The sequence below is a fragment of the Eubalaena glacialis genome, chromosome 13 (genome assembly GCF_028564815.1).
Source record: "Eubalaena glacialis isolate mEubGla1 chromosome 13, mEubGla1.1.hap2.+ XY, whole genome shotgun sequence".
NCBI classification, from domain to species: Eukaryota; Metazoa; Chordata; class Mammalia; order Artiodactyla; family Balaenidae; genus Eubalaena; species Eubalaena glacialis.
The window spans coordinates 22,394,607-22,420,902 of NC_083728.1; the positions used below are offsets into that span (position 1 = coordinate 22,394,607).

At 47.2% G+C, this 26,296-nt stretch overlaps 1 protein-coding gene across 1 annotated transcript in view; it reads right to left on the reverse strand.

Moving 5' to 3' along the window:
- Positions 1 to 4,491: 4,491 nt before the first annotated feature.
- Positions 4,492 to 26,296, reverse strand: part of CTNNBL1 (catenin beta like 1) — a 171,776-nt gene continuing 149,971 nt past the window's right edge. The window contains exons 14-16 of the mRNA XM_061207964.1: positions 16,018 to 16,155; positions 15,717 to 15,789; positions 4,492 to 4,684 (exon numbers count right to left, since the gene is read on the reverse strand). Of these exons, the coding sequence (XP_061063947.1) occupies positions 4,596 to 4,684; positions 15,717 to 15,789; positions 16,018 to 16,155 (300 nt within the window). The 3' untranslated portion in view covers positions 4,492 to 4,595. The remainder of the gene's footprint in view (positions 4,685 to 15,716; positions 15,790 to 16,017; positions 16,156 to 26,296) is intronic.

The following is a 26,296-nucleotide window of genomic DNA, read 5'->3' on the forward strand; positions in this document are numbered from 1 at the left end:
GTTCCCCTCCCAGCTCCGTCACTTTGTAAGCCACTGACCCTCTCCATCTGCTTTCCTCATCTGTGAAATGGATTGATAATAAAAGTACCTACACCTCACAAACGAGGGTTAAATGCGCTAATTTGACGAGCTCATAGCAAGAGCTTCAACGACTATCAGCTAATATGGCACACACTCAATAAATCCATTCTTCCGAAACACTGAATGACTTCACTCATAAGAGAAATGCAAATTAAGACAGTAAACTCCATTCCCCGATCAGAGAGGCAGAGATGAAGACGGCTAACACGGCCACGGAGGGTGTGGGGCAGCCCTCACATACACCACTGATGGAAGGAGGGCAGCGTGACAATATGCATCACAGTGAAAACTGCACATCCCCTCTGACTTAGCAATTCTGCTTGGGAATTTGAACTCACACATGTGTGAAATGACGTTCTATACAAGGATGTTCACTGCAGCATTGTAATAGCCAAAGACCGAAGACAACCTAAATGTCCATTAACGGGATTAACTGAATTATGGTACCGCTCTGCAATGGAGCTTGGCTATTAAGGAGTAGGGGGAGGGACTCTGTGCGTTGGGTAGATGTAGAGTGAAAAGCAAGGTGCAGACCAGAGACCGGGAGATGCCACCGTTTGTGTTGACTATATTTTATTCACTTGAAGACACTGAAGACTGCCTCCGAAAGGATACTGCTGCTCATTACCACTGGCTGCTTCTGGGGAGGGGCCTGGGTGGACCGGAGACGCAGCTGGCAGGGAGACTTATGCACTGAATCTCCTTATGTACCTTCTGAAGTTTATGCCAAGGGCGTGTGTTACCTATCAAGGGAAAGGTGACTGGAGGAGCGCTTGCCATTTTCTCGGCACAGATAACGAAGGCCCGCCGCTGTGATACCAACCACTTTCCATGTGTACCAGGGAGCAAGACAGATTGAAAAATGTGGCGCCGCTTTTCTCTCTACTGTGGAGTAAGAAAATCTAATCAAGAAGTTTTTGCCTTTAGGAAAGCGAGTCTGGTCTCCCTGTTGATACTAAATTGACGCTCTTGGTAATGGCAGGAGATGCCACCTGGGCACTGGTGCTGCTGTGAGGGTGACTGAAGGTTGCCTTCCAGCTTCCCTGACGATGCATTTCCCCCAGATAAAGAAGGAATGCAGCCTGCATGCAAATCTCTCTAAATTAGACATGGCCCATCTTGACGCCGCTGAATTCAGGCCGACCACCATGAGCAGAGCAGCAAGCTGCAAAGGAAGAGGAAAATGAAATCCTCATTTCCCTCATGAAGAAATTCTGGCTAATAGTGCTGAAAGGCTATTTTATTGCCGTGTTTAGATAGGAAAAGGAATACCGCCTGGCTGGGGTGCCATGTCCTGGACTCAGCTATGGACACAAGGATGGACATGAAGGGGCTTTGTTTGAAGGGGAGAGCTTGGGAAGCCCACGAGTGGCAGACACAGAAGTCACGTTCAGAACCACAGGGCAAATGGGGCCTTTATTTGAGCCCAAGAAGTCCTCCTGGAGGGGTGGGGCTGCTTGGTGAGGCAGAATCTCAGCCACGAGCAGACGCAAGAGGTAGGCCCACACCCCTCGAGCCTAAGGGTGAGCAAGGTTAATGATGAGGATCTTTCCCTTGTTCTTAAAGCTTTTGTTAGCCTTGAGCGGCGGGTTGTTAAAGTTAGCTGAGTTTAGAGATTTCTCCTCATCCCGTCTCCTTGGTCTCCGAACCCCTGGAACCGTACACTCTTTCTGAATCCTAAGGGATTGTACCTCACATTCCCCCCAAACCCTCCCATCACAAAACTGATGGAAAAGGGGACCTCATCCTCATTTGAAAGTGAAGGTGTGAGTTCAAACTTGCTTTTAGTACAAGGACTTATTGGAAAAACAAACTCTCAGGAGGCAGTCTAACATAGGAAGCAGGGCAAAGCAGGGGGACTGTAGTTGAGGGGGTCAGTGGCCTGGAGCCCTACCTGCCTTCTCTTCTATGTTGGCTTCTGATGCACTTGTGGGAAGCCTGGGGCTCAGGTAGAATACAGCTGGAAAACTGCTGGACAGAACTTCTCTGGATGGATAATCAGGTGACAGCAGTTGCTTCCGGGGATAGGGAGGCCTGGGGGCGGGTGGGAGATGGGAAGGGAGACTCCTCTCTGCATACCTATTGTTAAAATTTGAACTTCTGTACCATGTACAAGCATTACCTGGGTAAAAACAAAATTTAAAAAGAAAATAAAGCTGAAGGACTAATGATCTAAGTACAAACCTTAGTTCAAAAAATTTAAGATTCTGAACTTATTTATGAAACAGAAACAGACTCATAGACATAGAGAACAGACTTGTGGTTGCCAAGGGGGAGGAGCGGTGGGGGAGGGATGGATTGGGAGTTGGGGATTAGCAGATGCAAACTATTATATATAGGATGGATAAACAAGGTCCGACTGCACAGCACAGGGAACAATCATTTTGCTGTACACCAAAAACTAACACAACATTGTAAATCAACTATATTTCAATAAAAAATAAATTAAAAAAAATTTAAGCTTCTATAGGTTACATTCGTTGTGAATTCATTAAATCCCATATGGACAGTGGAACAGATCGAAGTGGACTGTATCAGTCAGGGACCTGTGATTGTCTCCTGAACAAGGCAGCTCAAGGGAGGGCAGAGCACGGGCTGTGGAGTCAGACCTCGCTTTGAATGCTGGCTCCGTGCGTACTGGTCCCAGGGCCTTGCACAAGTTACTTACCCTCTGGGACCTCAGTCTCGGCTTCAGTAAACCGGGGATAATGATGCCAGCAGGGCTGTTGTGCAGGTTAGAAAGAAGGGACGTAAAGTGAGTAGCACATAGCAGGTGTTTGATACATGGTCGCTATTATAATTACAGAAAAGTGAAATTAAAAAATAACTAAATCCAGGGGCTTTCCTGGTGGCGCAGTGGTTGAGAATCTGCCTGCCAATGCAGGGGACACGGGTTCGAGCCCTGGTCTGGGAAGATCTCACATGCCGTGGGGCAACTAGGCCCGTGAGCCACAACTATTGAGCCTGCGCGTCTGGAGCCTGTGCTCCGCCACAAGAGAGGCCGCGATAGTGAGAGGCCCGCGCGTCGCGATGAAGAGTGGCCCCCGCTCGCTGCAACTAGAGAAAGCCCTTGCACAGAAACGAAGACCCAACACAGCCAAAAATAAAAATAATAAATAAAAAAAAAAAACAAAAAAAAACTAAATCCACAATGTGACTGTAGGGCAACTCTGATTCTGTAACGGGCCCTGGAGCAGGCTCAAGATGCCTCTCTGGGGAGCGCTTACCTCATGGTAATAAGAGGCACACCGTCCATCTTCCCGCCAGGCTGGACGTGAGCACCGGGAGGGTAGGGCCTGCCTCACCCACTGCTCCGTCACCAGCCCAATCCGGGGTGATACAGGTGCCATCTTATTCCGAGTCCCCCTGGGGGGCTGCCTGGGATGGCGAACAGTTTCTCCCGGCATGTCAACTCTGGCCAGATGGTAGTGGCCGCCTGGAGCCCTGCCCCTGGGGGCTCACTGAGCAGCCAGAGCTGCTCTGACTGAATGGTGGCCACGGGCACAGCGCAGAGCATGCGGTGTCCCTCGTAGCTGACCTGCTGACCCTGGGCTAAACACTTCATTCTAAGTCGGTTGTCCTCCCACTCCTCACTCACGAGGACTCTATTCTCTGTGACAGAATAAAAACACGCTCAAGGACCGCTGACTTCTGTAGAGGAGGAGACCAGCTTTCTCACAGTCCCTGTAAAAGGGGTGAGACTGCAATTCTGAAGCCACAGACGTGTGAGGGAAGGACAAAAGAAATCACCAAATGGGTATTATTACCCCCACTCTGCAGATGAAGGAAGTGAGATTCAAGAAGGTGAAGTCACTTATCCAAACTGCCACAGCTGGTAAACACTGCAGCTGGATGTGGACCCCCTGTCGACTCTGAAGTGGTAGCTCTCACCCTAACGCTAGGAACCACCTGGGGCCTTAGGACAGTACCAGCACCTGGGCCTCACTGGACATTCCGATTTCATCATTCTGGGGTGGGGCCCAACACTGATATGTACTTTTAAGCCCCCTTCCAACCAGAGCGACTCTGACGTGTGGCCGGGGTTCAGACTGCTGCTCTGAGGACTGTGTGCTCTGCGGGCGCTCTCGCAGTGCCAGGAAGCCCCCCCAGGGTGCTTCTGCACGAGCCACGTGCCCCGTGTTACACGCCCAGGCTCTTCGTGTCGGGGCTGGAAGCCCCAGAGGGGTCCCCGGTCCATGCCTTCCCCTTCCCAGCTGCAGATGGGCAGCCTCACCGCAACCCCCAGGGCAGCCACAGTGGCCACTTTATCACTCATCTGCTCGCAGAGCCTCAGGTTCCTCACTGGAAGCGGGAGGCCAACCACTAAGCTTCCTCAGACGCGTTCCGTGAGCACTGCTGGGAAAGGTGTTGGGTAAAGGTTAGAAGGTACAGAGAACACCAGCCCAGGAATACCAAAACTAGCTTTTATTTGTCCAAAAGTCACATCGAGCTCCGTAAAAACTGTTTCTGGGGGAGGCCCAGAGAGAGTCCCTGCTGCCCAGGGCCAGGGGCCGCTAGAAGTTCTCCAGCAAGCCCAGGATGCGCTTCTGCTCGCTCTCCCGGAACTCCGGGCTCCGGCCGTCCCCGATGTTCTCCGCATACTCTGGGGAGACAGAGGCAGGGTTAGGCATGAATCTGAGGCGTGGGGGCCTTCGTGGCCGGGTCACATCATACCTCTCCCTGAACCCCAGCTCCCGTGGGGTGTGTGCCGTTCTAATGCCTCCAGTGGCACCCATGGTGGCAGTTGTGTGCAAACTCCTTGGTCTTGCATTCAAGGCCGATGGTGGAAAGGGCCCAACTCCCCTGTCCCTGCCCGCATTCCCCTCCTAGCTGCAGCCTTTCTTCACTTAACACACACAGTGGACGCTATTATGGGCAGGTGCTGCCCCAGACCCAGTGGTTCTCAGAGCAGGGACCCCAACCAACAGCAGCAACATCACGGAGGAACCTGTTAGAAATGCAGATCTGGGGACTTCCCTGGCGGTCCAGCGGTGAGGACTCGGCACTTTCACTGCCAGGGCCGGGGTTCAATCCCCGGTCGGGGAACTGAGATCCCACAAGCCGCGTGGCGCAGCCAAAAAAAAAGAAATGTAGATTTGGGGTTCCAATTCAGACCTACTTATTAGGAAGCTCTGAGGATGGGGCCCAGCGCTCTGTGAGAACAAGTCCTCCAGGCAGTGCGGATGCTGCTCCCATTTGAGAACCACTGTTTGAGGCAATGGGGATAAAGTCCTGATCAAAACAGGTGACAACCTCTGCACTTGTGGAGCCTACTTTCTAGTGGGCGAGACAAACCGAAAGGTAAGTAAAATATATAGGGTGGCTGTCAGAAGGCCTCACAGAGATGGGGGATTTGATTGAAGACCTGAAGCAGGTGTGTGGGGGAATACCTGGGAGCGAGTGGCAGAGGGGCAAGCAGAGCAGGGGCTGAGAGGGGAGCACGCCTGGACCCTCTCAGGTGAGCACGGAGCTCAGAGCCGGGGAGGGGCGGGGCACAGGTCGTGTCGGGCCACTGTCAGGACTTTGGACTTTCCCCTGAGATGAGAAGTTATAAGAGAGTTTTAAGCAGAAGAATGACATGATTTGACTTTAACCAGCTCACTCTAGCTGCAGTGTGGAAGATACCCTGAAGGTGGCAAGGGCAGAAGGAAGGAGATGTGATTTGATTGGTGGTTTGGGCCAAGAAGGTCATGGTAGAGGTGAGAAGTCTTCAGATTTTAGATGTATTCTGAAGGTGGATCCAGCAGGATTTACTGAGAGACTGGAAATGGGGCGTGAGAGAAAGAGATGTGGATAGTGAAGTTGCTAAGAAATACGACAGGGTAGTGGAGAGGGTGACAGGGACCTTGGAATTCCTCCAAGGAATAAGGGGAACAGGTGTCTGCACCACCAAGGAGGGGGGCTGGGGTACAGTCCACTGACATGAGATTGAAACAAATTGGTGTTTTTTGGAAAGAGGGAGGGAGAAAGAATGGTCTAGAGACGCCCAGGAGGAGCGTGGAAGGCCCCCTTCCCCGTCTCCAGTGGTAAAAGGCATGTGGGAGAAAGTAGGTACCACTTGAGAGGACCCATCCCTGGTAGAGACAGTTTTAGTTAGAGCAGGGAGATAAAGGAAATACGCCTAAAGAGGATGGGAATACAGGACATGATGTTGTTGACAGGACATAATCAAAGAGTTGTAAGGTGGGTAAACATATGGTCCCGTTTCCTCTGTTCCCCAACAGAGTACTTAACACACCTCCATTTTATTCTCAAAAGTGTCCTGGCCCCCCCAGATTATGTGGTCAGCTGGTTTTAGGAGGCGGGAAGGGGTGCGATATGGCACAGAAATGATGTGTGGAGCTTAGGGACGAGAGTGCAGGGCCTGAGTGGTGAGTGGGGCCCTGGGCTTCCTGCGGTGACTCCCAGGAGCAGGTGCACAGAGCACAGTGGACAGGGAGGGGAGACGGAGATCCAACTCCTCTGTGTGCTGAGCGTGCCCTGCCCCGCCCTCAGACAGGAGATGGTGCAACATTGTGGGCTGTGTTTGTATCCTGACTCTGACTCACAATCCTAGGTGGCCTTGAGTGGTCTCCCCCTCCACAAATGCATGTAAAGAACCTATAATAACAAGATGTTCAAGATACGCTAGTTCCCTCCCTGAGCCTGCTTTGCTCAGGCCAGCAACATCTCTGGGGGGAAACACCACACATCCTTCAAGGACACCTTCTCCACGAAGCCCCGCCCGCTCACCTCTGACTCCTGTTCCTGTCCTCAGGTCTCTGTCTCCACCGCAGGCCTGACTTCTAGATCATCCTCTACTTGTCCCCTCTCTCCCTCTAGACTGACAGATTCATGAAGGTAGGGGCTTTCGCCTTACTTTCAGCTAAATTCCCAGCAGAGCCGGGCTGAGAGCCAACTACCAGTCTGGTGCTGTGAATAAGCTCTCAGGGCAGTGGATCAGGATGAGTGCCTGCGGGTCTGCCCCCAGCTCCCTGCCTGGGGTGGCCTGAGATGGAACAATAGAAAACTCTCTTGCAAGAGGCTTCTGCATAATAAAACATCTGCTCATCCAAATCAGACAAAGAGTGGAGAAAGGCAAGAAAGCCTGCAAACCCTCCCCTACCTCCCATCCCCCACCATGATGGAGAAATAACCTTGCCCCTGCCACTTCTTCATTTTTCCTCCGTCCTCTTTATTACTTTGGACATGTGCCGGAAAACGGGACTTGGGATTCAGACATGTGCCAGCTGTGTGTCTCCCCCCTGGAAATCATCCTCTTCTGTTAGGCCCATCCATCACCACCAACAGCAAACGGCTGTGATCCCTTCTATTAAGGATCCTTAAAGGGAGGGCTGGGGTGATGGGAGAACAGAAACTGGGCTGCGGGAGAAGGTTAGGGGCTTTATGTAAGTGGTATCTCTTACTCACAAGTGAATGATCTAGTTGCTGCCCCAGGAGAGAGAGAAATGACCATTATAGCATTTAATACCCTCAGAGGCATGGTCTGAAAGCAAGTCTTAATGGATTGAATTAACACTATGTTCTCCTAATGTATTCTCAGACCCAGGAGAGAGGGAAGTGGAGAAACAGTCTGATCCTTTGGGGCAGTGATTTTTTTCCAAGTAAAGCCAACTTCCCTGGAGGGACCTAATCTCTTTCTAGGGATGCGCAGAGTACAGGACCAAAGTCTGTATCAATCCCCTGCTGAATCATCCCTACCAAGGACTTAGAAAAACACATGCCACCGCTGTACACAGAGCACCCACCCAACGGACAAATCTCCTCTGTTGCTCCGCATGCGGGGAAGGAGGAAACAGTCAGATTACCTGCTCTCTGGAGATGGGCTGTGAAGGAAGTTAGTAGGATCTGGAAGAGGGGCTATCCTGTACAGAGTGGAATGGGACCTCACACGTGGTGAACACTGTTTACGTGCCAGGCATTTATCTATATTGTCTCATATAATCTTTGCAGCAATCCTATAAGGCAAAGAGCACCATCTCTGTTTACAGAGATGAGGAAACTGAGGTGTATTAGAGAACTGAAGCAACCTGCCCAAGTCTAGGATGGTAGAGGAGCTGATATTCAAACCAAGAACATGTGTCAGAAGTGAAAAAGGCACGTCAAAAGCCATGGGGGTGGGGCTGGGGAGCTGGTCCCCAAAGTGGCATCCTCTTACCTAGGCAGTATCTTACCCTGCCTGTTCCCCATCCTTTGGGGAAAAAATCTCCAAAGCAGCCCAGCTGTGGCAGGGCATCTGGCTACAACGTCCTCATAAAAGGTAAGGCTCTTCAGTGCTTTGTGACCACCTAGAGGGGGGGGATGGGGGGGTGGGATAGGGAGGGTGGGAGGGAGCCGCAAGAGGGAGGAGATATGGGGATATATGTATATGTATAGCTGATTCACTTTGTTACAAAGCAGAAACTAACACACCATTGTAAAGCAATTATACTCCAATAAAGATGTTTAAAAAAAAAAAAAAAAAAGGTAAGGCTCTGGAGGGAATGTCCTGGAGTAAAGGGGCCTCAGCAGCCAGAACAGATGTGGAGCGGGTTGCTGGGGCCATGCTCCCTCATGCCAGGTCACTGAGTGTCAGGGCTGGCAGGCCTCTCAGAAATGTACTGCAACTGGATGGACAGGTGACTGGCCAGGGTCCCGCAGCGAGCCAGCCACAGGGCCAGGCCCAGCGGGTGTGACAAGCCCCGAGCGCTCTCCCACTGGCCGTGGCAGCTGGTACCAGCTGTGCACCTCACCTCTCACCCTCCACCCCTTACCCCAACTCATTCTTTGTTTCCAGAGTAGAATCCTGTTTGGAGCAAGCCTTGGTGGCGCCAGCTACCTCTGGTTATTAAAGCTGCTGCAGCAGTTTATAAATATTGAACGGATTCCTCCCAGAGGTCTTGGGAAAGAGTCCTCTTTGCTCTGTGCGCGCGCGTGCGTGCGGGTGTGTGTGTGTGTGTGTGTAAGAAAGGGAGAGAATGCAGGAAAAAGAGAGACACTAGATAAAGGGAGAACTTCAGGGTGGGGGAGAGGGAGAGGGGAGACGGGAAGAGCGTGAGTCGGGCTGGAGAGTGAGAAACACGGTGTACACATAGACTCCCTTCTTGACTTCTCCAGCATTTTCAAATGCTCTTACAATAAAGGCTTTGATGGAGCTTAAAAACAGGCAGCAGTGCTGAACGCATAAATATTAAAGCAAACTTTAGACAGCAGGTTTACTATTCAGACATGGAATACAAGCTGTTCTGTGTTTGGTAAGAGGAAGAGGGAGGGACACCGGGGCTGGCGGATGGGGAAGGACTGTCTTCGAGGACAGAGACTGGGACCAGCGCTCATAAGCCTGGTTCAGATCCCTGGACCTTAAGCCTTAAACACTCACCCTTGAAAAAGTGCAGGAGGAAGGGTGAGTGGGGAGAAGCGGAACGCCAATATTTTTACACTGAAAACGCTTGAAGACATAGAAATAATCACAAAATAGAAACTGGGAAAGTAAAATCCTTTGAGGTCTAACAGAGAGTCCTTAACGACAAGGATGAGTGTGGAGGGACTAATGTTACTTCTCTAGGAGGAGGAAGTTGTGCTGGGGCTGCAAGTGGGGATATAAGCTTCATCAGGGATCCGATTAAAATGAAACCTACTTAAAGGAGGAGGAGAAGGAAACTTACCCTTTATTTACGGCGCTAACAGGGTCACATCCCCATAGACCATTTTCCCACAGACCTTTCGGCTGCTTGAAAAAGCACCACCTACCCCTTCCACCCCCACCAGGCCCTGAGGAGTATGGCCTGGGTGCTGGTCCATGGGCTTTCCTGCCAGCACCGGTGAAAGGATTAAGCCAAGGAAGGGAAGGAAGGAACCTGCATTTACTGAGCAAGTATTCTGTCCCAGGCCCCCAACTGCATCTCAACCTCAGCCTTCCTTGGGGCAGTATTCACTTTCGGTTTGTTTCTTACAGAGGAGTAAAGGAAGGCTCAAACAGGTTATCTACTAACTTACCCCAAGTTACAGAGAGCCAGAATTCTTGCTGGTCTGTGCCTCTCAGTTCTGCTTATTCCTGCGTGAGCTGGGATGCGAATCACAACGGTGACGGTAGCTACCATTATCAGGCACTTATTACGTGCCAACATGTAGGCACTTTACCTGCAGCACCTCATCTAATTCCCACAGCAACCTTTTGAGGCAGATTACTCTCATCTTATAGACACTGTGGCTTAGGGAGAGGGCAAGTAGCTGCTTAAGTTTAAACAACCCCTCCGGGGTCCTTTCCTGCCTCCCAACCCTAGAGGCCACAGCAGCCATGGCCTGGTGCAAGTCACACACATCAACGTGTCACCGGAAGAGAAACCCTATCAGCTTCTGCAGCTTTCAAATCACAGAAGCAAAGCTCAGGTTACCAAGAGCTGAAATCAATATGGAAATACATGTTTATGAGCTTCTGAGAGAAGACTTCAAGCCATAAAGAACACAAGCAAATCAAAGGGCCGGGAGCCAATCTCTGAAAGCATTCTGAAGTCTTTGGCTCAGTCTTTTCGCCACCAGTGACAGTTTTGAGTCAGTAATCCTCTAAGCTTTCCTCTGCCAAACAGCCCAGCACCACCTGACCTTCCAACAACTTTCACCAGTGACTAAAACATTCAGGAGACTCACCAGAGGCTTCCATGGTAACCCTTGGCACAAGTATTTATACTAAGAAGTATTCCCAGGTCACAGCTCCTACTCCATATCCAAGGAGAGGACCAATCAATGTACATCTGCATCTGCCTATGGAGGTCCTTCACAGGCTTCAGGAAGCCATCTCCTTACTTACAGTCATCAACCTCACAGGAACGGAATATACAAGGGTGGTTGCCAGGGGCTGGGGGAGGAGGGAATGGGGAGTAAGTGTTTCATGGGTACAGAGTTTCAGTTTTGCAAGATGAAAATAAGTTCTATGGACAGGTGGTGGTGATAGCTGCAATGGTTAAAATGGTAACTCCTATGCATATTTTACCACAATTAAAAAAAAAAATCCCAAGCACCTCCTCCTCTGTGCAGCCTCTCTGGATCTTCAAGCTCCTTTTTAATCTCCAGCAGAATTAACTGTGCTTTCTTGAGTCTCACTCCATATCTTAGCACTGACTTCAATCTGCTTTGTGTTGTGCTTATTTATTTCACATGTGATGGCACTGAATTGCCCTGGGGACAGGGCCTCCTAAGTGTCTCACTCATCTAAGGAGCCCACCTAGTGCCCTGTGATGCCAGTGGGTACTCTGTAAAGGTGGATGCCCTGAATTTTCTTTCTTAAAATGCAGTAGGAGTGTATCAGCCAATTGGTACAGTTAGAGCTCTCCTTTCTGCCAGATGGAAGACCGACTGAGTCTGGATCCAGTTTCCAGCATTAATAATGACTTGGGTAACATCCCTTAACCTCCACAAGTCTTGGTTACCTTATCTGCAAAATGGAGACTGTAATCCTGCTTTTAGGACCGTCGTGAGAACCAGAGAACATACATTAAAAGCCTGGCACAGAGGACATGCTCGGGAGTGACCACTCTACCTACTGTGGTCCCGGATTTCTGGAACAGCACAAAGAAGCCTGAAGCACCACCTCAGCAGCACCCTCAATAAGCATTAGCTGAGCCCCTTCTCTGCACCAGGCGTGGGCCAGGCACCGGAAGATAAAAGCCAGGACGACTGTCACTGCCCTTTCAGAGCACGTGGTCCTTCTCTGGCACAGAGACCACCGTCCCCTAGGCGGGCAGCAGAGGTCTCAGGCCAGAGCTGCTGCAAGTTCAGGGAAAGCTGGACTTTGGGAGCACTGAGTAAGCAGTCTGCAAACCAAGGGACTTTAATGAGCCATCAATTATTCCCAGCTCTCTTGGCACCCCCAACAGAACAGGAGGGAGGAAGATCGTGAGAAAGGGGACTGAAATATAATGGGAAGAGTCCCCTGCTGGGCTTGCCTCATCAGCATTTTCCTGAGACCTCAAGGGATACATCAGCTGTCATCCTGCCAGCAAAAGTTAGGAAATATATAGGCCATAAAATCAAAGAAAAAAGCTTGCATCTAATTAGCATGTTAAAAAAAAAAAAAAAGAAGCAACCCAAACTGAAAAACAAAATTAAAATCAAAGAGGACAGACTGATGCGCTGGTTTTCTTTCTGAGGCTCTGTTTTTTCCGCACACTGTGATGAAGTGAAGGGTGGAGGCAGGAGGGGGAGGGCGGGAAGGCTTTTAGGAGGTGGGCCTGAGCAGAGCCCAGATGCCACCCCTACCCAGCCCTGCGGTAGCCTCGCCCCTTTCCAACCTCAGCACTGCCCGGAGGGTGCTCACTGCACCACTTTCAGGGGCTGCTGAGAGGCAGCCTGTGGCACAGCTCCACCACCCCATACCGCAGGCAGATGGGCTTCCTGGGGCCAGCGTGAGCCCTTTATTATAACCTTAACCTTCCATCTGGAGAGAACTCTTTCTTTTGTTTGTTTTCAGTGGTCAGCGTCCTGTGAGGACTTCTTTGACCTGGGCAATGACATCTAATTTCCTGGCTTTAAATATCACCTCCATACTACTGACTTTGTCCAAACAAGCACCTCTCCTGCCCCAATGAGAATGTCTACTCTCTGCTGGCCAACAAAGGGATGCAGGCGCTACCCGTACCCCAAACTCACTGTGTACCCAACAGAACTCGAGAGACTTGCCCAGCAATACTCCCAACCCCACCCAATGCTCCAACCTCCCTCACCCCTGCTTGGCCTCCACTGATGCGGCAGAGTCCGTATGAAGGCCGCTGATGTCCTGTGTTGGATCTCTGCTCCTTCTGCCTGGGACGTGCCTTTCCCTCTAGGACACCATTCCCAGTCCTGGGAGGAGCCTCTCCTCCCCTGGGATTCCTTGGTATGGCCTGTGCCTCCATTACTGCCCCCTTATCACTCCCTTAACGCTGTTCACAACTTTAACGCAGCACCTAGCACATCATGGTTAGTTTCGAGTATCTCTCCCAGCTAGACCATGAACCCTCAAGGATAGGGATCTTGCTTATTTATTCTTCCTTGTATCTCTAGTACTGGATACAGAGCTTGGCACCCAGCAATGCCAGCTGAGTAGTTGCTGGAGTGTGTATTTCACTTAGCTTGATTATGGTTGGGCATTTCTACATCTATGTTCCCCAGAAGACTATAAGCTCCACGAGGGCAGGTGCTGTGTGACACCTTAGTAGCACAGTATTAGCACTGTGCCGAGCCCTGAGGAGAGTCTCAGTAAACATCTGCCAATTTAAATTCACACAAGGGTAGGGTTTAATTCAACAATGTTTAAAATATTCACGGGGTGTCCATTATGTGCCTGGCATTGCTCTAGGTGCTGAGGAGACACGGGGAACAAACCAATGTTCCTACGTCACGGAGCTTACATTTTAATGTATGAGACACACAAACCAAGGAAACAAAGACATAAATAAAAATTATTACAGACTGTGATAAGGGCTAGGAAGGAAATAAACTGGGTGCTATGATGGGAAATAACACATGGAGAGAAGTGGATTGATTCAGGATAGAGACTGGAGGCAGACATGGCAGCTTTACTAATGGATTGGCTGTGAAGGGCGATGGCGAGAGAGCTGAAGGGCCGGACCTGGGTCTGGAAGGATGGATCTGAGAGTCTGAACAGAGCGGGAAAAGAAAGCAACAGGGGAGAGGAACAAGAGTGGTGGGAATGAACGCAGCATCTGTGCAGGCTACTCACCTGCTCACCTGCCCAGACAATCAACAAATGTCTATTCAGCACCCAGTATGCGCCCAGTGCTTTAACAGGCACTTGGGGAATAAACTGGGATCTGAGGGAGACAGAGGCTGGCTCACAGCAACTGAAAATCCTGAATAACCTCAGGTATATGTGTTAGGATCTCTGAAAGAAAAGCATCCACCTACTACGTGTCAGCACTTGTTAAAAACACTTTTCCTTTCTCAGATCACTGTTTTGATCACAGGAATGGAGGTGCAGGGAGAAGCCTAAATGCAGGAGAGTAGAGCTGAGAATAATAAAAAGTTCTAATTGAACATGTGGGCGTTGAAAGTAAATGCCATTTAAAGGCTGGAATTGCAAATCACCACAGCTGCACCTTAGGGAGGAGGTGGCATGACACTCTGAGCAGTAACTCATGTGAATGTGACACTGAGAAAGAGGAGGGAGCACCCATGATGCCACTGTGGAAGATGCTAGGCTAGGCTCATGAACAAGTTCCCCCTTTCCTCTTTCTGAGGGAGAAGACAATAAATTCCAATGCCTTGAAGGCTCCATCTGCAAAATGGGCACGACGGATTTACCATCCCCACCCTCCTGGGAGGGCTGTGCTGATCATGTGATTTCCAGTCCTATGTTTTCACTCACACTGTTCCTTTGTTTTGGAATGTCTAAGACCCAGCTCAATGTTACTATTCCCACAAGGCTTCCCACGGGGTTTTAGCCATGCCTCACTTATAATGCTGCTGATGATAATCATCATCATAATAGTTCATAATACTCATAATGGCTAACATTTGCCAAGAACTTATTAACTTGAGATATTTTCCATATATCATCTCATTTAATCCTTTTACCTAATCTATGAGGTCCCAGAGCAATTGGATACCTTGCCCAAGGTATCACAGTAAACAGCAGAGCCAGGATTCTGTTTCAGAAGCCAGATCCCAGAACCCATGGCTCTTAACTTCTCTTCACTTTATTATATGTATCATTTATCTCCACATTTCATCTCCCACGTGTAACGGGAGTTATAAGCCACTTACAGGCAAACCCTTTGAGTAAATCTAGCCTAATCTCTCATCTTAGAAGTGGGCAGGACAAGGGTCAGAGAGAGAGAGACGATGTGCCTGCAGTTACGTCCATCACGACTCTCTCTCTGAACTCTGGCATTATCAGTACTGTAAAGGCCAATACGGGCTTCTAGCCGCCATGTGTGTTCGTCTGTGCTAAGTGGCCCGAGGGTGGAACTGCACCACAGAGATGATTGAGAGCGTGCTCACCGACTGGAGGCCTCTTGGGAGCCACTCCAACTGAGTCAGGTTCAGCCAAAGATACAACAGCATTTGAGAGACCCGTTGGGGTAGGTGAAGGAAATTCGCCCAAGCACTTTCTGTGTGCCAGGCACTACACTGGATGCTATCATGTAAGTATCTCGTGAACTTTTGCAAAATTTCTTCTAGATCATGCTCACACAGCTGGGGGAAGGCAGAGCTAGCACTGGAAAGCAGGCATGCTTTTTCTACTACACTACACTGCCTCAGATTCACTTCCTTCTGCCTTAATTCCAGGTAGTTCTTGTTTCTTCCTTGTTTTTTTCCCCTAAGAAAGCAATTTCCTTCCACTACATGCAGTTTGGAACTGGATTTTTTTGTTTATTTCTTGTTTGGTGTTTTTTTGTTTTGTTTTTAAATTTCCAACCCCTAGTGCTTCTTGTTATGTGTTTTTAAAATTCTGGAACTAGAGGGTCAGAGGCAGAGAATAACTAGGTTAGTCTTCGGTATTGTGACAAGATGACCTGGACACACACTGAACTGGACAACACACTTAAGCCTTCAGTGCAGAGAATGCTATGCACCAAATTCCAGGGATATTGACAGAGACAGAAAGAAAGCATCGTCTAATTCCCTGGAGCCCCAGACACAAGCAACGTGCAACTCACCTTTGATGATGTGCCTGACAATTTTGATAGAGCTTCCACGCATATTTAGGATTTGGTGAACCCTCTGGCGAATCTAATAAGGAAGGGGAAGAGTGGAAAGAGAAAGAAAAAGCATCATTTGCCCTGGTAGACATCAGAATACGTCATATTGAAAGTATTCACCTCACCCCATCCCTAAAAAAGAGGGCCCACATAGAGTGAAGGAATTCAAGGAGAGTGTGATCCACTCCATTCTACCTAAGCAGGTGGCAAGCAAGGAGGCAGGGAAGGAAGGGCCCATCCAGGGGCAGCCCCCTCCTACCTGGGGCACATTGGCATTGCAGATCTCTGCCATGATGTAGCAGATGTGCTGGAGAACAAAAAGCCCTGCGTCCAAGCGCCGGAGGTAGAACTCATCCTCAATGTCATTGTCTATGATTTCTCCACGCCGGACCATGTCCTAGAAATGAATGAACGTTTGGGAATAAAAGCCACACAGTGAGTGAAGGAGGAAAGAATAGGTTTCTAGTCCACCCATAATACACAGAAGAATAGTAATTACAACTACAACAAAAGAAAACCACTCTGCCTCGATTTCCCTCCTGCTTCTCCCATTATTCTGAAGTATCTTATGTTCTCTTGTTGGCCCAGGGAGTCAAGATTAAAGTCCATTTTTCCTATACAGTGACTCAGGGCCAAAATGATCTCATCGACATATTCAACCTGAAAAAATAAGCTGATGGGGACACAAATCTATTCATCTGCTTCTACTCATTCTTTACTCTTTGGTTCCAGCCTCCATAAATAACCTCTCTACAGATATATTTAACTCTCTTTCCCTTCCAAATCAAGTTAACCTAGGGAAGAGAGGTCTGCTTTCTCTACGATTCTGTCTTGGTACCCTGGTGATGGCACAGGTACCCAATCTATGTGTCCCTTTTGGCTTACATTTTGTTAGATGCAAAATGCTGCCCATCTTTCCATTTCGTCCCACAAGTTCAATACTCCCTCAAGGCCAAAGTCCTAATGAGTGATGGGAGTCTCTTTCCTAAACTTTTGTAACCCCAGACCTATCTGACTTGCTGTCCCCATATCTATTCCTCTCAAGCAGATTCTTTAAAAAAAACAAAAACAAAAACAGCTTTATTGAGATACAATTGACATAGCATACAATTAGTATAGTCAGAGTTGTGTAACCACCATCACAATCATTGTAGAGTATTTTCATTCCCCTCCACCTCCAAAGTCCCTCATCCAGTGGATTATCACCACCTCTGCCAAGAGGGCTCTTCTTCCCAACTCAGGGACTTTAGGGCCTTCCTTCCTAGGGATTCTGGGGTATCTCTCAAGCCAACACTATTTTTAAGCTACCTCTCCTACAGAGCCTTCCCTGATTATTTAAAGCTAAAAACTCCTCCTTTCCAAAATTCCTGACAGCACCCTTGCAGGTCACTCCATGACACGACCTCTTCTGGCACATCGTATTCACACTGATTTCAGTTATCATCAGCTCCCTGTTTCTATAACTCCCTTTATGTCATGAGGGTGAACTGTGAGCTCTGTGAAAGTGGGGACTGAATTCTGTCTTTACATCCCCAGCTCAGTAAACATCCATGCAGTGAATGAAAGGAAAAAGACATCTCTGTTTTAGGCTCTCAGCTCTCAGGAGTCAGAACTGGATGAGGGACTCATTCTACACGACTAGCGATTGGTCTAAGAAGACAGGTGCTTGAATACATGCTCTTGATGACAACAATCCATTTCTTAATTCCGTCAGTGGTTTTATGGCCATGGTTCCCTCTGACAACTCAGGCTCCTGTCACTGACAGAAGCCCTTGGGACCCTGCTTTCCACTCTCCCAAACTCAAAGGACTTACCACTGTGGTCATCAATCTCCAACCAGCATCCTTCAGAGACTATTTAGACGCAGATAACATGCTTCTTTATTTGCCCAGGGGGCCAGCCTGCAGCTACACAAGGCTACTTTTCATCTCACTCCCAAAGGCCTCTGTCTGTGAGGCAAAAGAGGGCTCTAGATTTGCCAGGCCTTGCACTGCCCAGTAAATCACCACCACTAATTCATAGTTTCGTTTAGTAGCAAATTCCTTGGTAATCTGGTAATAGTGCTAATGTTCATGAGGTAGTCATGGAGCACTGGACTGATGTCCAAGGAGTTTAAAAGTAGAAGGGCCTCTTTAGTTTCTCATTTGCTCATAATCATAACTTCCTGCTCCAGATCTCCTAAGTGTTCAGCAGCTGGGGGCCCAGGAAGGAAAATTACTCTTGACTTTCACTCATGCAAAAAGCATTTGCTGCTAATACTTCACATTTCTATAATGCTGCAGAGTTTAAAGTGTTATTATGTATATGGTCCTTATTACTAAATTTAAAGAGAGCAGGGAAGGGATTATTAATCCCACTGTACAAATTAGAATCCAAGGCACACAGAGGTTAAGTAAGTTGCTCATAATTACCAGTTACTAGAATATGGACTCCCCGGGGCCAGGAATCCTGTCTGATTCACCTCTGAGGTGGAAATGAATAACATGAAGCACAGTGTTCAGATCTGGACCCTGCTAAGTGCCTAGTAGCAAGAACACCTTTCTAAGCATTGAGTTAAGGCAGAAAAGGAATGAAAATGGAGGTAAGGGGATGCCCTGGTCTTAGTCACCAAGAAGCTGACTGTCTATCCGGGAAGGTCACAGTAACACAGAAAATGACCAAAAAGTAAAGGGATACAGTGCGCCCACAAATTTAAAGTAATTACAAGTGGTGGTGCTAATCAGGGCTGGTTAAGATGTTAGGGCATTGGGAAGAAGTGACTTTTAGATAAGGTTTCAAGGCTCCTGACTGGCAGACATAGCAGAATGAATGCCTTAAGAATGAAGGCCTTCCTGTGGTCCGAAGCCTTATGCAAAATGCCTTATGCAGTTCATACTTTCTGCTCACTAGCCCCTGACCCATACACACAGCACAAACAGGCCTGCCCTCCCTTTTCTGGCCCCTTCACTTTTGCTTGTAATGTGGGTACTCTCCCCAACCCCCAATCTCTATCATAATGTATTTAAAGTCTAAAACATGATACTCCTTACAAAACTTCTCCTGAGATCTTTAAAAACTTCTCAATGTTTTCCAACTTGCTATGATTTTCCAATCCTCAAAACCCCCAAGTTTTGGATTTGTACCTCTTTTATGGCACCTCCCATGCCCTGTCCTGCAATAGTTAATCAGATGTGTGCCTCTTTCCTGTGTAGGTTCCTTGAAAGCAAGAGTTGTAAAGTTTTAAATCATCTTTGTACCCTAGAAAGCACCTTGCATGGTACTTTTTTGCATAGCAGACTCTTGAAAAGCCATTTGTGAAACAGGATTGGAAAAATGCAGGTAGAAGTTCAGCGGTATCAACGAGCTGTGTGTGCTCGTTGTTAGAGTGTGTGATGGGGTAGGAGGGGAAACATTAGGAAATGGCGAGGGACAGTGCCTCGGAGGGCTAGCTGGTGGGAGGCTTGAATGCTGGCCAGAGAAGTGAGATATGATGAGCTGCAGACTACACTGTGCAGGAAAGTGAATGAGGATGTGCCAACACCTCTATGACGGACACATCGGCTTAAAGTGTTGAGAGGCAGGCAGAGTGTACAGCTCGGAGGCCACAGTATCAGCCTATGTGAGAAGTATATCAGATGGGGAAGAGAAGAGGGGAGGGGAAGGGAGGGGAGCAGAGGAGAGAGAGACCAAACCCTTAGAGGTTTGCAAACATGGGAACTTGGAGAGAAACATATTCATTCATCTACCTGGTAAAGATTTCCTGAACACCTAACTATGGGCCAGGTATTACATGATGTACCAGGGGCAGCAAAGATAAATAAGACAGTCTACATAATCAAGGAGATTAAAGTCTAATGAGGTTAACAAATATGAACAAACTTCTTTTTGAAATGTAGTAATGGCTATTATGAAGGACCTCTCAAACTGTACTGAGTGCCACGGGACTCCAGAAGAAGGACAGACTAAGTTTGTTTTGAGGAGTCAGGGGAGTTCAAGGGAAATGTAACATTTGAGCTGGATTTTGAAGGCATTTGACAAGCTGGAAAGAACATTCTAAACAGAGGGAACAATAGCATGGGTCAACTCAGCTAGGGTGGAAGAGAACAAGAGTGGAATATCACTGTCATTAACAGAGAGAAAGAAGAGAAAGAAGGGAGTGTTTCTTTGCTTATTAGATCCTAGCTACCGGCAGATCATAGTTTTTGATTGATTGCTACATACCAGGCGTTGTGTGAGGCAGTCTGAATAACAGCCATTGCTACCACCATCTACCCACCTTGGAGGAGCATCTAATGTCTACTGGGGGCTTATTATAGTGCCAAGGGCTTTACCTATACTGACTCCTTTACTTCTCACAAGTATTACGCGGTAGGGATTGTTACCCCCATTTCAGATGAGGAAACTGACTCAGGCAGAGCAACCTGCCTAAGGCTAGTGGGTAGGAGAACTGGGATTCAAATCCAAGAATGGGCTCTTTTCATACTACCACGGTTGTGTAGGTATATGTTTTAGAGCTGTTTGGAGAACAAAGGAAGATACTGAATAACAGAAAGGCTTAAGAAATAGAGTTTAGCAAAATTAAATTTCTCCAATTACGTCAGAAGTGCCCCTGGTGATTTTTTCTTTTTCACACTCTTCCCCACAATCTGATCTTCTTTTAACCAGACATAATGTACTTCCAACTTCTCTAAAAACTGTCATGTGGAAAGGATGGACCCAAGAGAGCATTGCCAAATCCTAATTTTTCCTCTTTCCTCAGAACTTCAAGATTCTAACAACGTTCAATTCGACATTCTACTTTTAGACACAAGGCCACATGATTTGAAAGTGAAATTTTCGAATGTAGATCTGAGATATGATTACAGTTCATCTCCAAGAGAGGCATCACCATCACCACACTGAACAGGCACAAAGATGAAACACAGACTGGCTTCTAAGATGGAGTTTTTGCCCTGACAGATTTAGAAGTATCATAGAAACCAGCACACAGAGAAGGTGACTGCTGTCAGGATAGTCCCTAATCTAGCCTGTTACAACTCTGTGGCATGGAATATTTACTGCTGAGTGGATTCACGGAAGCTGAGCACAAATGTGTACTCCATGTTTAAAGGGAAATTAAAAAAAGCAGGGTGATTATGTATTATTCTGATAGAAAATAAGGAAGTTTGGGTACAGTTCTTTTAGGCTTCTCAAGTTCTGGTCTGTTTTAGAAAGAAGAAGGATGGTACGTCACCTTTATTATCCACCCCTGTCTTACAATGTGTGAACAGAGTCAACTTCTTATAAACGGATTAACGCATTTTTGGCTCCTTTTCTCCGTTTCTAAGACACTAGATAAAAATTTGATCTTGAGATAAGGGCTTGATATGGTTCTTTGGATTTCTGTGCGTGAGGAAGACCTAGACAGCTGCAAGAACTAAGCAAATGGGATCAGATCCCAACTCTGATACTAACTTACTAGTGTCTGTAGGCGAGTCATTTAACTTTTCTTGGCCTTGGCTTCTTTGCTTGGAAATTAGAAGCCTAAGCTGGATCAGGGAAGGGAAATAGGGTTCCTGAGTGCCAACTCTAATTCACTGTAATGGCTGTAGATTACCATATTGGAAAAGCATTGTGCAGCCAAGTTGGAGCTTAGTAGGGGAAGAACACTGAAATCAGTCAGCACTGTTTACACCAATCACAGGTTGGGGAGTGTATGGGGCTGACCTCTGTCTTCCCTGATCTGGCCTTCTTGAAGGTTCCTTTTAGCTTTGATAACCTGTGGCAAATCTAGGACTGAAGCACCTTCATAACCAGGTGCAGTGAGTTTCTGCCTGCATATGGGTAAATGGACAGACGGGAGCTGCTGACTGACAGTGCTCCTAGACAGTCAGAAGAGTCACTGGGAGACATGCCTCAAGTAGAAGACACAAACTGTCACCTCAACAGGACATGGTTAGCACTGACAATTAGCTCGTCCTCTCATCAATAAATTAAACTTCCCTGTAAGAAAGAGACAACCCCTGGATCTGCTATTATATTAGACAGGCTATTTTAAAACAATCTGGGCAGGCAAATCAAGTGCTCTTAAAATGGGAATATGATTAATACAGATTAAAGAGAAATTCCAAAAAATCAGTAACCTCCTTAAGTATTGTAAAGATATCGTACTTTACAAAATTTCAAAGTGAAAATCTATATATACATTGAATTGTATTTGAAATACGACAGGAGAGTTATGATTTAAAGGATGTCTTCCACAAATTAATTCATTCAACTCTCAACTTTGAGAAGAGTGAAGGTGACCGTCTCCTCTGTGAAGCAATGACAACTCAACAGCCACATACAGCATTTTTTACTTTTCAAAGCAGCGGATCTGCATTAACCTCACTTGTTGTATATGCCCGGTGTTGGGTATGTACAGCAAACACCATTTTCAGATTTCACAGATGGAAAAATTGAGATAGATGTCAAATGACAGTCACTGAGTTTCGGCTAGAGACTTGACTGAAACATGATTTCCTTGGCCAAAACCTTTTTCCATTAGTCCTTTCACTCTGACAAGGGATGGGCAGCAAAAATGGAATAATAACAGCAAAATTTCCTGAGTCCTTAGTGTCTGCCAGGCACTGTGCTAATAAGCACTTTCATGGATTTCTCATTTTTCCTTAAACCCCAAGAGGTAAGAATCATTACTATTTCCACTTTCAAATGAGAAACTGAGGCTTAGAAGAGTTGGAGAACTCTCCAAAGGTCACAAAGCTCAGAGCTGAGTTAAGTGCTGGAGACAGGATAAAAACCCACACAAGTCTGGCTCCAAGCCTGTGAGCACTTCCATAGTTCAAAGAAGGAAAAAGTCTTTGTTTTATAGACCTTTTCTGGTATTAGCATATGAGTTCTTTATGCCGTATCTGGGAACTACTGCAAACCAGCAGCATTAAATGTAAGGTCATCTGGCTCCTTTGCCTGTCTTTTCCTTATAAATTGAAGAAACTTTAAAAAAAAAGAGGGGGGTGGGAATCTACAGCTAGACCAGCAAATTCCACCCGCAACTTGGGAGAGTTAAACCCCCCAAAAAAAGGCACTCTGAAAGGTTTTATTTTGTTCATTCCATAAGAGAGGGCTAGAATAAAAAACTTAGATGGTAATTCAGTGAATAGCTCATTAAGTAGAACAGATTGCAATTCACAGCAGCATAAGCCTGTTTGGGGGCTGCTAAAATAAACAGCTTCGTCTCCAAAGACACACAAGGAGGTGGTACGTGCGGCATCAAGGTGCCATTTCTGCAGGGCTGTGTGTGTGTGTTCTAACCCTCCTCCAGCCACATCCTCACTTTAAATGTTAATCTGTCTTCGGGAGCACTACCAAATCACTACCTTTCCAGGTGCCTCTATCTCTCTCCGCAGGCAAGTCGCAAGCCTCCAAATGAGCGTGTGGATGCTACTCCTAATCTGCCCCTGACAGGCAGCGAGCTGCCCCTCGCTGATGGAAGAAGACAGTCATAAAAGAAGCTGCTATGAAGCCAACAGGAATCCCTCTTTTCTTAATAAGAGAGGACATGACTCAGAAACCCAGCGGGGGTCACAGTTACTGTCTGTAGTCATGGGCAGGAATTGCCCCACCATTGAGAAAAGGCCAATTTCCTTTCTTCTTCCAAAGCAAAGGGAGAGATAGGTATGTGGAGATGGGGGAGGCACAAGCAACAGCAAAACAGAATCTTCCTCCAAGAGTTTCTGAAATAGGGCAGACTGTTAGAGAAGGATCCTAGGACTGCAGGTCACTTTCAGCAGGGGAAACAGAGGCTGGAGAATTAGTAAAAGGGATTTTTTTTTTTTTTTTTGAGAATATACAGCTGATAGCAGCTCTAATAAGAATCCAAGGATATCAGGCCAGAGTTTGCCCACAAAGGGAAAACTATGCGTTAGGCCAGCCTTAACACGTGAGCATGTGCCAGGTTTTTACAAACAATCTCATTAATCTTCAAAATGACCCTCTAATAAAACTATCATGAAAACTAATACACATACACACACAGGGCAAGGCATTTCCCCAAAGAACAGAATTTATGCGTGGCAGAGCTGGGATTTAACCTTTCTTTGGCTGTATGACCCCTGGGTTCATGTTCCTTCTATGGTACCATGATGCCTCCATCACAGGTAGGCCATCCATTTCTAAATTTGCTAAAAATAAACAAGCAAACAACTAGACTACTAGAATAGTCATCTGAATTTTCACAACATATAAGCCAGCGTTGAGAGAACCAGGGCTTCTGTGAAGTTGGGAGAGACTGTGGACCCCACTGAGAGAGGAGGACAGAGAGGATGAGAAAAGCAAAACGGAGTGCCCAAGGCTACACTGCAAGGTAAGAGTCAGAGGTGGGGGGCCAGAACTCAGGCCCCCAACTTCTCCTCCAATGGTAGGAAGGATGACTGTGATCGGCAAGGGCGCGGGCAGGGAGGCAGGAGAGAGCGGGTGAAGGGGCATATGGCTAAATCTGCATCTAGGAAAGAGGGAAAAGCACGATAGCATCCCCTGCCCCACCACCTCTGGCTTCTACTGACTGTAAGCTGTGTTCTGCCAAGTTCATAGACTGAGAAGTCTGGGAACCACTGTTTCAAGAACAGCTGAGAGGAACCTCAGCAGGACTCCCTTTTTTTAGGCTTGCCCAGGAGCTGCCAGCAGTTAGCAGAAGACTTGACGGCAGTCTCACACTTCCACTGTCTACACACCTACCAGTGCTTTACGATCACCAATCCCACTCATTCATTCCTGCGCTTTATCCCCTTTGTACAAATCCTTAAATGAGTTTCAAATGCTAAGGAAACAGTCAAAGTCTGTTTCAGACATCAGGGCCTGTGGATACTGTTTCATTACAAGGAGTCCCTCTTTCTCTTTCCAGGATAAAGCCTGGGATGATTTAACTGTGGCAAAATTAGCATGCAATTTGTAAGTCATTATGGTGCAAAGTATATGGCGAGAACACTATTGAATAAACCTGCTGAGAATAATTTTCCTAGGAACTAAAAAAAGGAAAACCTCTCTTCAAGGCTCTCCTCCTCCTTTTAAAATCCCTGCCAGTATCTATATAATTATGTCTTACTTCTGACACTCAGAAGCCTGGCATCTCTGTACATTTAACCAACAGAAGCCAGAAGGAACCCATGAGAAGTCAGGATATCTTCCCAACAACAGGGACCTTGGCATTTTCTGGTCTTCTTGTTGCTTGGGGAGTCAGGTGAAATCTGCTGAGACAAGCACCCTGGGTATTTATAGATCACAGAGAACTGCTGCTCACTAGAAGAGTCTTAAGAATTACATGCCCTTTCAAAGGTTAACCAGGAAGCCCAAGGGTATGTTCAGATACAGTGTGGCCCTGAAGTCGCATGGACACTGAATATAACGTGAAAGCACTGGGCAACTGCCCAAGACGTGAAAGCCTTTCCTAGTTACAGATTATTGTAGGTAATGTGATTTGAACTGAGTATGTATACAATTATCAGTTTGTCCTATAGACTCTTCTAAATAGGAGTATCTTTGTGTGTTTAATATAGCTACAGGTATGCCACAGAATTTACACAGTTGTAAAAAATATTTTTTTGATGATGGGGCTATTCAGAGAAAACAAAAATTAGGGTTAAAATGAGAGTTTAGATGAAATGTAGAAACTCAGGACCCTCTATCTTCCTTAATACCCATGGACAAATATTAATTTTATCTCATGAGTAGTTGTCCTTCATTTACTGCATGTTAACCACTATGTAGGTCCTAAGAATATGATGAACAAGAGATTAGAGTTGCAGAGACAGAGAGTAAACAAACATATAAAATAATTACAGGTTACGAAGAAGCACTGGCGATGGGGACACTACTTTACATATGGGTGTCACTGAAAAGCTCTCTGAGGGGGTGACATTTAGGTTGAGACCTGAAGGTAGAAGGAGGCACCAGCGTGAGAAGAGGCAGGACAGGGGGAGAAGCAAATGCAAAGGCTATACAGCTGGAAGTTAATGCACAGCAGCAGGAGAGGAAGTGGGAGTAGAGGGGACTCAGATCACACAAAATCTTGCAGTATTAGGGAAGGAAGAAAATCATGTGTGCAGAGAGGTGGTGGTAGAAACAGTGCTCACAGAGAAAAGAAAACTAAAGGTTCTCTGACCACCTCTACAGGCCAGGACCTGTGGAAGCAGCTTTCACGTGTGTTATAGCTATGTCACCAAATTCCTAAATATGTAATTCCTCACAGACCCACAGGTTGGGATGTATACCTTAAAAACAAAACACCAGAAAGGAAGAAAATAAAGCTGGGGAAGTTAGGCTATTTGTCCGCAGTTGGAGAACCAGAAGAAGCCTGGCTCTAAAGCCCACGCTCCCCCCTCACAGCTTCTGCCTTGGAATATAACTTATCACTCGCCCCAAAACTTAACTTGGCTTTCCACTGCCCCTCCTTTGCTCCTGTTCCTCTCTAGTCTGGAAATGCCTTATATGTCTCCTCCTTTTGAGGTTCAGCTTGAATTCTGCCTCATCCACAAAACTGTTAGGGGTGACTCGAGGTGCAGATGGCTTCCCCCCTGCTCCTTGGC